At 41.3% G+C, this 13,211-nt stretch overlaps 1 protein-coding gene across 1 annotated transcript in view; it reads left to right on the top strand.

The window, feature by feature from the left end:
* Positions 1-12,267, top strand: part of HINT1 (histidine triad nucleotide binding protein 1) — a 49,210-nt gene extending 36,943 nt beyond the window's left edge. Inside the window, exon 3 of the mRNA XM_069227301.1 lies at positions 11,871-12,267. Coding sequence (XP_069083402.1) covers positions 11,871-12,035 — 165 coding nt within the window. The 3' untranslated portion in view covers positions 12,036-12,267. The remainder of the gene's footprint in view (positions 1-11,870) is intronic.
* The last annotated feature ends 944 nt before the right edge of the window (positions 12,268-13,211 follow it).

Below are 13,211 nucleotides of genomic sequence, written 5' to 3'. Positions count from 1 at the left end.
CACAAATGCACTCACCAGCGCAAACTACCATAAGTCATGACGATCAGGATCAAGACGCCTGGGACCTGTATGACACCCCAGTGCCGGACAATGATCCCGAGTCATACCCCACAAAGCCGTCACCGCCAGAGGACAGTACCTCATACTCGCAACTGGTGGCTAGGGCTGCAGACTTCCACAATGTCCAACTGCATTCCGATCCTATAGAGGATGATTTCTTATTTAACACCCTCTCGGCTACACATAGCCAATATCAATGTCTCCCAATGCTACCAGGGATGTTACGGCACGCGAAACAAATTTTTGAGGAGCCCGTAAAATCAAGAGCCATCACCCCAAGGGTGGATAAGAAATACAAACCACCACCCACAGACCCAGTGTTTATTACTTCGCAGTTACCACCCGACTCTGTGGTAGTAGGGGCAGCTCGCAAAAGAGCAAATTCACATACATCTGGCGACGCCCCACCTCCGGACAAAGAAAGCCGAAAATTTGACGCGGCAGGGAAAAGAGTGGCGTCACAGGCAGCCAACCAGTGGCGCATCGCAAATTCACAAGCGCTGCTGGCCAGATATGACCGCGCACACTGGGACGAGATGCAACTTCTCGTAGACCATCTTCCCCAGGAATACCAAAAAAGGGCGCAGCAAATAGTGGAAGAGGGACAAACGATCTCAAACAATCAAATCCGCTCTTCACTAGACGCAGCCGATACTGCAGCAAGAACAGTCAACACTGCTGTCACCATAAGGAGACACGCTTGGCTACGCACTTCAGGCTTCAAACCTGAAATCCAGCAGGCTGTCCTTAATATGCCCTTCAACGAGAAACAACTGTTTGGCTCGGAAGTGGATACAGCCATTGAAAAACTTAAAAAGGACACAGACACGGCCAAAGCCATGGGCGCACTCTACTCCCCGCAGAGCAGAGGCTCTTTCAGAAAAACTCCATTTAGAGGGGGGTTTCGTGGCCAACCCACAGACACCACCAGCCAACAATCAAGAACCACACCATATCAGGGTTCCTTCCAAAGGGGTGGTTTCAGGGGATATCGGGGGGGTCAATTCCCAAGGAGTAGGGGAAGATTCCAGACTCCAAAAACACCTCCACCTAAACAGTGACTTTCAAGTCACGCAACCCCTTCACTCAACACCAGTGGGGGGAAGACTAAGCCAATTCTACCAATCTTGGCAACAGATTACAACAGACAATTGGGTATTAGCAATAATCCAACATGGCTATTGCATAGAATTCCACAACTTCCCACCAAACATCCCCCCCAAAACACGCAAAATGTCACAACATCATTTAGAACTTTTAGGACTAGAAGTTCAAGCACTACTGCAAAAGGATGCAATAGAATTAGTACCAGTACAACAAAAAAACACAGGAGTTTACTCCCTGTACTTTCTAATCCCAAAAAGAGACGAAACATTGAGACCAATATTAGATCTCAGGACACTAAATACCTACATCATATCGGACCATTTTCACATGGTCACACTACAAGACATCATTCCACTGCTCAAACAGCAAGATTACATGACCACATTAGACCTAAAGGATGCGTACTTTCATATACCAATACACCCTTCTCACAGAAAGTACCTACGGTTCGTATTCAAAGGAATACATTACCAATTCAAGGTGTTGCCATTCGGAATAACAACTGCACCAAGAGTGTTCACAAAATGTCTAGCAGTAGTAGCAGCACACATCAGGAGACAACAGATACATGTGTTCCCTTACCTAGACGACTGGCTAATCAAAACCAACACAGTAAAAAAATGCGCAAACGACACCACCTTTGTCATACAAACCCTTCACAAACTGGGGTTTTCCATCAACTACACAAAATCACACCTAGAACCGTGTCAAACACAACAATATCTAGGAGCAACCATCAACACATCAAAAGGAATTGCCACTCCAAGTCCACAAAGAGTGCAGGCATTCCACAAGCTAATAAGTGCTATGTTTCCAAACCAAAAGATACAAGCAAAATTTGCGCTAAAACTTCATAGCCATTGTCCCAAACGCAAGACTACACATGCGACCCTTACAACAGTGTCTAGCATCACAATGGTCACAGGCACAGGGTCAACTTCAAAATCTGGTGTTGGTAGACCGCCAAACATACCTCTCGCTTCTATGGTGGAACAGCAAAAATTTAAACAAAGGGCGGACGTTTCAGGACCCAGTGCCTCAATACGTTATAACAACAGATGCTTCCATGACAGGGTGGGGAGCACACCTCAATCACCACAGCATTCAAGGACAATGGGATATACACGAAACAAAACTTCATATCAATTACCTAGAACTGTTGGCAGTATTTCTAGCGTTAAAAGCCTTCCAACCCATAATAACACACAAATACATTCTTGTCAAAACAGACAACATGACAACAATGTATTATCTAAACAAACAAGGAGGAACACACTCAACACAATTGTGCCTCCTAACACAAAAAATTTGGCAGTGGGCGATTCACAACAACATTCGCCTAATAGCACAATTTATTCCAGGAATACAAAACCAACTAGCAGACAACCTTTCGCGAGACCACCAACAAGTCCACGAATGGGAAATTCACCCCCAAGTTCTGAACAAGTACTTTCAAATTTGGGGAACACCCCAGATAGATTTGTTCGCAACAAGAGAAAACTCAAAATGCCAAAACTTCGCATCCAGGTACCCACACCGCGAATCACAAGGCAATGCTCTATGGATGAATTGGTCAGGGATATTTGCGTACGCTTTTCCCCCTCTCCCTCTCCTTCCATATCTAGTAAACAAGTTGAGTCAAAACCAACTCAAACTCATACTGATAGCACCCACATGGGCAAGACAACCTTGGTATACAACTCTACTAGACCTTTCACTAGTACCGCATGTCAAACTACCCAACAGGCCAGATCTGTTAACACAACACAAACAACAGATCAGACATCCAAACCCAGCATCATTGAATCTGGCAATTTGGCTCCTGAAATCCTAGAATTCGGACACTTGGACCTCACACAAGAATGCATGGAGGTCATAAAACAAGCTAGAAAACCTTCCACTAGACACTGCTATGCATCTAAGTGGAAAAGATTTGTTTACTACTGCCATGCCAATCAAATACAACCAGTACATGCCTCTACTAAAGACATAGTAGGATACTTACTACATTTGCAAAAAGCAAATCTCGCTTTTTCATCTATAAAAATACACCTCGCAGCTATATCTGCTTACCTACAAACTACTCATTCATCGTCTCTATTTAGAATACCAGTTATTAAAGCATTCATGGAAGGGCTAAAAAGAATTATACCACCAAGAACACCACCAGTTCCTTCATGGAACCTTAACATCGTCTTAACAAGACTCATGGGTCCCCCTTTCGAACCCATGCATTCCTGTGAAATGCAATATCTAACCTGGAAGGTCGCATTTCTCATTGCAATCACATCCCTCAGAAGAGTAAGTGAAATACAGGCATTTACCATACAAGAACCATTTATTCAAATACACAACAATAAAATAGTTCTAAGAACAAATCCAAAATTTCTGCCAAAAGTAATCTCACCATTCCATTTAAATCAAACGGTAGAATTGCCAGTGTTCTTCCCACAACCAAATTCTGTGGCTGAAAGGGCACTACATACATTAGACATCAAAAGAGCACTAATGTATTACATTGACAGAACAAAGCTAATCAGGAAAACAAAACAACTGTTCATAGCTTTTCAAAAACCACACATAGGAAATCCAATCTCTAAACAAGGCATTGCTAGATGGATAGTCAGATGCATTCAAACATGCTATCTTAAAGCCAAAAGAGAATTGCCTATTACACCAAAGGCACACTCAACCAGAAAGAAAGGTGCTACAATGGCCTTTCTAGGAAACATTCCTATGAGCGAAATATGTAAGGCTGCAACCTGGTCTACGCCTCATACGTTTACTAAACACTACTGTGTAGACGTACTAAATGCACAACAAGCTACAGTGGGCCAAGCTGTACTAAGAACATTATTCCAAACTACTTCAACTCCTACAGGCTAAACCACCGCTTTTAGGGGAGGTAACTGCTTTATAGTCTATGCCAAACATGTGTATCTGCAGCAACATATGCCATCGAACTGAAAATGTCACTTACCCAGTGTACATCTGTTCGTGGCATTAGTCGCTGCAGATTCACATGTACCCTCCCACCTCCCCGGGAAGCCTGTAGCCGTTTAGAAGTAGATCATAAACCTTAAACATCTGAACATTTGTAAATAATTATTAGAAACTCTTATCATACATACATATTCACTCCATTGCATGGGCACTATTTATACCAAACAACTCCATCCTCACCCTCTGCGGGGAAAACAATCTAAGATGGAGTCGACGCCCATGCGCAATGGAGCCAAAGAGGGAGGAGTCCTTCGGTCCCGTGACCAAAAAGACTTCTTCGAAGAAAAACAACTTGTAATACTCCGAGCCCAACACCAGGCAGCGGACTGTGCCAAACATGTGAATCTGCAGCGACTAATGCCACGAACAGATGTACACTGGGTAAGTGACATTTTCATTTCCACGACATGCCTCAAGCCCCGCCCTCTCTGTTCCATATTGTGTTGTGCTGTTCTAAAAGTCCACTTCTTCTACAAATGGAGCCTCTGCTGCTAAGCCTCCGATTCTGTGCCCCTTGCTCAGTAACAATTATCACTTTAGGCCCAGATGTGTACATCAGATATACTACCCGATCTTCGGGGAAGGCATCCTATGTTTTGACAGCCATGACATGGTAATCATCAGGGAAACTTTTCTTTTACCATGTATCACTTCCTAAATCTAGAGTGTGCTTAGAAGAATTTGTTGACTGTAAGATTTGTATCTTAATAATTAGTTTACATTTCGAGTTCTGCATGGGCATTGAACTTTTGCATTTCCCATGGGAAGGGCTCTAATTAAATGGGTAGTCTCTCATTCATTCCCTAACCAAATTCTTATTTCCTCTGGTGAACAGTTAAATGTTATACAGTGCTTAATTTGTGAAAGAATGAGTGCCGGTGCCCAAAGCTCTGCTCAGAAGTCCACGGCTCGTACACTTAAATGTCTGTGCCTAATAACAAGCCTGGATAGTCTTGAATCATGCTCCTTTAATCAACTACCCAACACTCCTAGGCCCATTTTCTCACTCTCCTGCAGGTTCCTACCATCTTCATTTGATTAGTAATTCTCCTTTTTCTTTTGCTGTTTTCCCACTTTGTTTTTCCCTCTCTGGCACTCTGTAAATGTCTGTTGCTGAAAAATAAGTGCCAGTCCTAAGAAATTAGTGCTGGTGGCTCCCCACTGGCAACCACCAGTCCAAATTAAGCACTGCATGTATGTGAAGCCAACATCTTTCTCTGTTAAAATGCATTTATTCTGTTGGTGTGCTTGTGCCCTTCGTAGTGTTTGTGCGTGGTTCGCTGCATATCCGGTTGTCCATATGCATGGATGCCTGTAGATCTAGGTGCATATATACCCAGTTGTGTATTTGAGGGCGTCTGTGTATTATGAATGTGGATGGTTCTATTTATGTGCTATTCTGTTTATGTACCAGTATGTGTGATTCCTCTCAATTTGAACAATAGTAGCGAATGTCTTTGTGCATGCACAATCCAAAGGCCAAACCTATTGCTTTGTCAATGGTTGATTTGTTTTGGTAAGTTAATTCTGGTCTCATTTATTATGACTTATCCTGTAATGATATTTAGTCTACCCTGTTGGTGAACTTTGGACATTGTCTTCCTGAAAAAGGTTATTTAGAAAACCAAGTTAAGGGGCAGAAGCGAACTTTGAAGAGCAGCTTCCTATTTTGGGCTTTGCTTGAGTTAAAAAAGCTTTTAACATATATACATTTTAGCCACTTTTTTTTTAAATTAAACTTCCTACATTACAAGTTCACAGAAATAGTGTAGCATTATTCCTCATCCCTGAATCCAGCCTGAATCTACTGGTGAGAGGATGTGTATGTTCCACAACTGACCCCTGCCATAATCCCAACATTCATAAGTTAGATGCCTTGCCACAAGTACTTTTTTCTTAAGTTGACCTTGTCAGGCTGAAGTTGTACCATGTTCTTATGTTCTCATGACTGTGTAGTTTTGAATAATTTTTAAAAACATTCTTTATTCATAATCACAAAAAAGTGCTATACATAAAGATTACAAATCGCATGTCTGAGGAAAAACAGAGAGTAGCAGCTAATGTAGTCAACAGTAATTGTATCACCTTCATCTGCATTGTTAATTCCAGAGTAGTTAGAAATTCTCATCACATAGTTAAAGAGAGTTGGAACTAAGAGGCAGCCCTGCTTCACTTTAATGTTTTTTTTTTAACTTCCTTGTAGGCTTTTGCACTTCCTTATTATACAGTGTGATTACAAGTGTTGCTAGTTAATCCTCTAGACTTCGAATCACAGCTTTTTCTCCTTTATATGTGGGTCGGACTATTCATTGTAGCCTGGTGTGGGTTCAGTTTCTATCCCGTCTCTTGATTATTTTGACTGATGCTGTAGGGTTTTGTGTGAGTCATTACATAGAGTGCCTGTTTTTCTCCTGATGTTGCACTTCACTTCTTGGGTGGTTCTTACATGGATTTGCTGGGCCTCTCCTCATTCGAGATCATGGACCTGTCTCTTCTGGCCACCGGCTATTTCCAAGTCTCGCTAGTAATTTTTTCTTAAACGTTTGCCTTGGATTTTCAGCTCTTCTTTGTAATGTTGTGCAAGTTCTTTCTTGCTTTAGTTCCACATCCTTCTTCCTTTTTGTCTTTTGTACCCCTTACACATGTATGTGAATTTAGAGTCTATCTGCTGTGCATTAAGCAAGCTGTCTAACCCTTCTTGTTTGAATTTGCACCCTCTGAGGTGTCTATTTTGGAAACCAGACTTTTGTGATCACCCTGCATCTGAATAATCACTTCTAGGTTAGAAAGAGGATTCTGATTATAATTGTGATTATTTTCCAGTCTCAACATTCAGTCCTTGACTTCAGACTCGTCACAGGTGATTAGTGGAATCTAAAAGTAGTCAGTTACTGATTGACTTTGGCCATTGTAAAAGTTGGAATTTACAGGGGATTGTTTGGGTGTTTTAGATATCTGGCTACTGCTCATGTAACCAACATCTAGCATTATTTTCCTTTGTGGCTTCAACCTCTGGTTTCAAAACACTTGCTGTAAGATGACCACAGATTTATGACAGACATTGTCTCTATTGGAATTTGAACAAATAATGTTAACCCTCAAACGTCAAAAGTGCATACTCTAGATTGAATCCTAACCCCTGGCTATTGATATTAGTCACATCTGAACAAGTGTTCTGGTTGAATAACTGTATGCTATTGCCTCTGGTACACAAGGAACCCCAAAAAAGCGAGCATGATTAATACTAAAAAATGTGTTTAGAAAAATTAAAGTCCTGTCTCAGAATAATCAAAGGAGGTTTGTCAGGAAATTGTTGACTGGTGATTTCAGTCATATTGCGGAGTAGAATAATTGAGCTTTATTCTCCAGTCCCGAGAACCTCTACTAAGTAAAGGCGCAGTAACTCCATTACTTGGTTGGGATTGGTACTTGGGAGGAAACTCAAAACTAATTGAAAGAGCAGTGTACCATAGGAGGCTTGTAAACAGTATCACAAAGCTACCAAGTAAGCTTAAAGCTTTTTTACACAATTGATAACAGGTGATTCTACAAAGGAACACTGTGGGGAGTGAGAGAGATTGCATGCTACTTGATTGTATGAAAGTGATCATCCTTTTATGAGCTAAAGGAAAGAATGTGATTGTTAGGCCTGACAGCCTTAGGATGGTCATCCCCCCAGCGTTTTGCCTGCCTCCCTCCCTCCATTTTTCTGACCCTGTTTTTTCTGGTTTTAGCACTGCTCACCAGTGCTAAAGTGCAAGTGCCTTTTCTCCTAAATATGGTAACATTGGTTCCTACCCAATTCGCATATTTAATTTACCTGTAAGTCCCTAGTAAATTGCACTACATGTGCCCAATGCCTGTAAATTAAATGCTACTAGTGGGCCTGCAGCACTGATTATGTTCCCCCCCCCATATCTAGCCCCTTAAACATGTCTCAGGCTTGCCATTGCATGGCCTATGTGGGCAGTTTCACTGCCACTTCGACTTGGCATTTAAAACTGCTTGCCAAGCCTTAAACCTCCCCTTTTTCTACATAAGTCACCCCTAAGGTAGGCCCTAGGAAACTCATAGGGCAGGGTGCTTTCTAAGTAAAAGGCAGAACATGTAATTATGTATTTTACATGTCCTACTAGTGGAAAACTAACAAATTCATTTTCCACTAGTGTGAGGCCTGCTCCTCTTGTAGACTAGCATTAGAACTGCCCTCATATACTTTGAAGTGGTAGATTCTGATCTGGAAGGAGTAGCCCTGTCATGTTCAGTATAGCCAGAATGGTAACAGAAAATCCTACTTACTGATGAAGTTGGATTTAATATTGCTATTTTAGAAATGCCACTTTTAGAAAGTGGACATTTCTCTGCACTTACTGCCAACTGTGCCTTACAGCCTGTCTCCAATCCACCTATGGGCTGTGCTGGTTCACAGCTCCCTTTGTGTTCCCTTTGTGCATTCCACCCAGACAGCCATACAGACATGGCACTTGGTCACATCTGCATACTGAATGGGTCTCCCTGGGCAGGAAGTGTGGATGGGCTTCCTCCTACACTTCAAAGGCCAGTGGTCTGTCCTCACACAAAGGACTGATAACCCCCCACAGGGATCCTGGCAGAGAGGGCTGGGCTGAAAGAGGAAACTTGTGCACTTCAAATTCACTCTTAGAAGTTCCACCCAATTCAAAGGGACTTTTGGATGTAAATATACTGGGTTTCTGACCCCACCAAATCGGACACTTCTGGATCTACACTAGGACTCTGTCAGAGGGACTGCCTGGCTGTCCAAAGGACTCGGCTGGGCTGCTTTGCTGAGAAGCACTACTGCCCTGAGTGTTGGCCTGCTGGCCTCTGACTCTGCTGCAACGACTCTGCAACTCCCAGCCCTCCCCTTCCCCCCCCAAGCACACACAAGTGCTCTCCAAGGGCTTAGATTGAGCTTGCCTCCTTTTCTGAATTCTCGGGCTAACAAACACTTCACCACAGAGCAGAAAGTCCCTGTGTGTCGGAAAATCGATGCAACGCCTGCAGAAATCAACTTAGCACCTGCATCGCACCCGAAAATACGCTGCATCGCCTGATTGCCGCAGCACCTCCTCTTTCTACCAGCTCATCAAGCATTTTCAACACACGTCAAAATAGTTCTGGCATCGAAGTGAGGAACCAACCCTGCATTCTTGAAAATCTACTCATCACCTTGCAGCATGACAAGTAACAACGCATCATCTGTGCCACGCTGGAATATCCAATGCTGTGCCTTATTTTTCAACGCATCTCCTCTTCTGTGGTCCCCGTGTGTCGTTATTTTTTACGCATCCCAGGTTAGATTCCTACTACTCTTTCAGATGTGTTGCTGTACAGCAAAAAGGCTAGTGCTGGAACCAAAGAGCTGTTGCCCCATATCAAACATAACTTCGCTCTTGTAAATGTTGAAAAAAGTGGCAGCTAATCATTTGCACGGTTTTATTGAAAAAAAACGAAGTTGTAGGTTATAAGGTTGAGCTTGCTCCTGGACAGGAATGAGCACAGGGACTACTCTTATCTCCATTCAAATCACAGTTGTTAATATAATTTATTCAGGGGAGCCCGCCTTGTTGATACTTTAATAGATGCCCTAGTATGACACTTTTAGTGTTGGTGAATCAAAAACTGCCACGGAGAAATGCAAGTGTTACAAACTTCTGCTGCAAGGTTGGTTACAAACAAGCTCAGAGGAGCACATATGTCCCTAGTGCTCCACCAGCTATGCTTGTTTCCCCTACAGCTACAAGAATTATGTTTACAGTCCATGACAGTAATGCACATATTTCCTTTTGTTGAAGCTTCATCATACATGAAACTGCGTCTTTTTTACCAACTGCTTAAAAATGTAATATCAGTATAGCAAAATCCGTGTATTTCACCAGTAATCATCGAAGTGGAGACTGTCGGTCAAGCCTTCTAAAAAGTTGCCTGTTCCCAATCAAATGCCCTTCCTGTTGTTTTAGGATATTCAGATCAACGTTTATCATTTTATGAAGGTGAAGAGGTTGATCTTCTCTTCATTTAGCATAAACCTCTAGTTGCCTTTTTATGCTTACAGCACTTCATAAATGCTGGTGATGGAGTGCTAGAGCTAATAGCATGTTGACTCTTACACACAAGTCTTCCAGAAGGTTTCCACTTTCGTCTTTTGCTGCAAGTGGATGTCCTTGGGTAGGTTGATTTACTGCTTACTTTACTTCTTAGAAATAAGTATCTAAATGGCATTGTTTCCTCTGAGCTTGGTAGCTTAATCCAGACTTTTCTTAAAGTAGGTAAAGTGATTTTTGTTTGCCTTCCCCGGCATAGATTTTAAACATTCTTGATTGGCGTGCTTTGGAAGAACATTTTGTTTATCAAACTTGTGGTGTTTTCAACCATCTGAATTTCCTTAAATACATTCAGTGAACAGCTTACCCTACAGTCCCCATTCTTTCTTTTTGTATCCTTATGGCTTAGCAGATGCCGTACCATTGGTAAATCTTTCCTGTTCTCAATGTTGATGAATTCTAATCTCTACAAAAAATATGATGTATAGTTAGGACCGGAATAAGATTAGATTGAAGTCTTGCATCATCTTTATCTAGCTTCCCCTTGCTTCTCTTTTGATCTCTATTTTTGATGGAAGAGTCAGTTCTACTGTGCATGTTTATTGCCTGTGACCTTGATAGGGCACGCACAAGCTTCCTTTTCATTTTTTTTTGGGCTTTCAAGGGCCACTCTGTTTTCTTTTGCTGCCATTTGTGGATACCTTGATGCAGTCCCCTTTGTCCTCCGAATTTGCTTTGGTGTGTTGAGGCATTTGGTTTTAGGATTTGGTTTATAATTATTTTCCATTTTCCACATATCAGGTGATCAATTTTCCTCTGTTATTTGGTTGATGATCAAGATTTTTCAGTCTCTTCAAAGTCACTGTCCCTGTCTTTAACCCAATCTGGAACTTGCATTCTTTTCCAGTTATTTCAAAATATTTCCTAAAGATAACTCCTGGCCTATATTTTCCTAAACACTAATAGGCAATACTTTTTTGATCTTCCATGAACTCTTCCTAATTTCTTAAAGATAGGTTGTTACTTATGTGATATGACAGATTATGACAGGTGGTCAGCAGAATCTGTGGCAACACTTCTATCCTGACTGCCAGCTGTAATTAATACTTTGTACCAATGAACATATGTATATACCCCACTGAAGCTTTGGTCTATGGTTTTGGGTCCTGGAAGTTACTACCTGTGTCCCAGTCCTGTTTTGATTTATGTTTTTCTTTTTTCTTGGGTTTGCTACCTGTTTGTTTTGGTATTCCTTGATCATTAGTTCTGCTGAAAGGGCATCATTTTATTTGTAGAGACTTGCTATCAGGTCATGTTGCAGCCATTTTCATGATGACTGTGTTGTTGACTTTTTGTATCATTTTGTATTTATACAGTTACAGGTATAAATGTCTATATAAATTCTGTAATTTTTAAATTGTTTTATTTTTTAGTTGATAAACTGTGTCCATTTCTTTTTTGTACTTTTGGTTCTATTATTGTTTCTGTTGTTTGTTGGGTCTCTGGTATGTAATAGTTAAAATAATCTCACTAGCCTTTGAGAATAAATCTAGGCAAACAAAATCAACCTGCATATGATTTGTTTTAATATGAAAAATCAAAATTGTAATATATTTCTCCTTCATGTCCTTTCAGCTTCTTGGACATTTAATGATTGTTGCTGCAAAGTGTGCTGCTGAATTAGGAGTAACCAATGGCTACAGACTGGTATTGAATGAAGGTCCTGATGGCGGACAGTCCGTATATCACATTCACGTCCATCTTCTTGCTGGCCGTCAGTTGGGCTGGCCTCCGGGCTAAAAAGAATTTCTTATGAGTGGCTGAAAGCACACGTTCCTCTTCTTCAGAGTCTCACGTTTGTTTCATGTTAAGTGATTTCCCTTTCGCCACAGGAACAGAACTGCACAGATGATTTTTGATCATTACATAGATTCAGACATGTGCTTTCACTTGATAACTTACTTCATATCAGGGATTCCAAAATCTAACCTGAAATGATTGACATGTTCAATAAACACAATTTTGAAGACAAGTAGTATAATCTTTATTTTTTTAACTTCCTGTTACTTTAAATGGTTTGCTCCATCAGTATCTTCAGATTTATTTACTACCCATGTGGCCTGTGATAAATGTAGGAAAGCCATATGGACCTGTCGGTTTCAGTATCGCCCCTTGATCCTGTTGCAGACCACCAAAAATCAGTGTAATTATTTGGACGTTTAATTTAAGCATGTGTAAGTAGCCTGCTGGTGGGATGCAACAGACTCTTATTCATTTATATGCTGTGCTCCTAAATGGAAAAGTTCAGGCCTTTACCAGTACTGTCCTTGTAAAGAGTAATATGTGTGTTAAGCTTCAAATGTTTTACTACACTACCTTCATGAAGGTTGTGCTGGAGTGCAATGGCCCGGGAACAATTTACTCCCCGACTCTGGTTCACCAACCACAGTTGCACAGGTGAGACACCATCACCAATCTCACCTACAGAGGTCGACTGAATTGTACTTGGCAAAGAGTGTAGTTGTTAGGATCACTAAATAACCAGTCCATGACATTATGGCATAAACAATTCTAGACACCATTAACAATTTAACACTAAACCAAACTCAAAACGAATAAAGTTTCAAAGAGTTATTACAATCCCAAAATGAATGTCAAGTAAATGATGCACAAAACTAAGTTATAAATATATATATATATAAACCATAGGCTGACCAGAATGTCTGAAAATATATATTTTTTTTATATAAATCTTTTTATTGAGCGTCAAAAACAGCCATTGAAACATACAGTGTGCGACGATATAGGTCCCATCATTTATCGACAACTCTGAGTAGGATTTCCGTAGGAGTCAAGCATCAGAAATATCACATCTCGATCAAGCAACATCCAGGTAGCCTACAGCGGCAAGCCCGCACAGTGTCACTCTCCACCCACCTGTGCCATTGCTGACAGAGGATTACTCCATACCCATAT

This window comes from Pleurodeles waltl, chromosome 1_1, assembly GCF_031143425.1.
Source record: "Pleurodeles waltl isolate 20211129_DDA chromosome 1_1, aPleWal1.hap1.20221129, whole genome shotgun sequence".
Classification (NCBI taxonomy): Eukaryota; Metazoa; Chordata; class Amphibia; order Caudata; family Salamandridae; genus Pleurodeles; species Pleurodeles waltl.
Note: the sequence above shows the minus strand (reverse complement) of the source record. Positions and strands in the feature narration are given on the sequence as shown.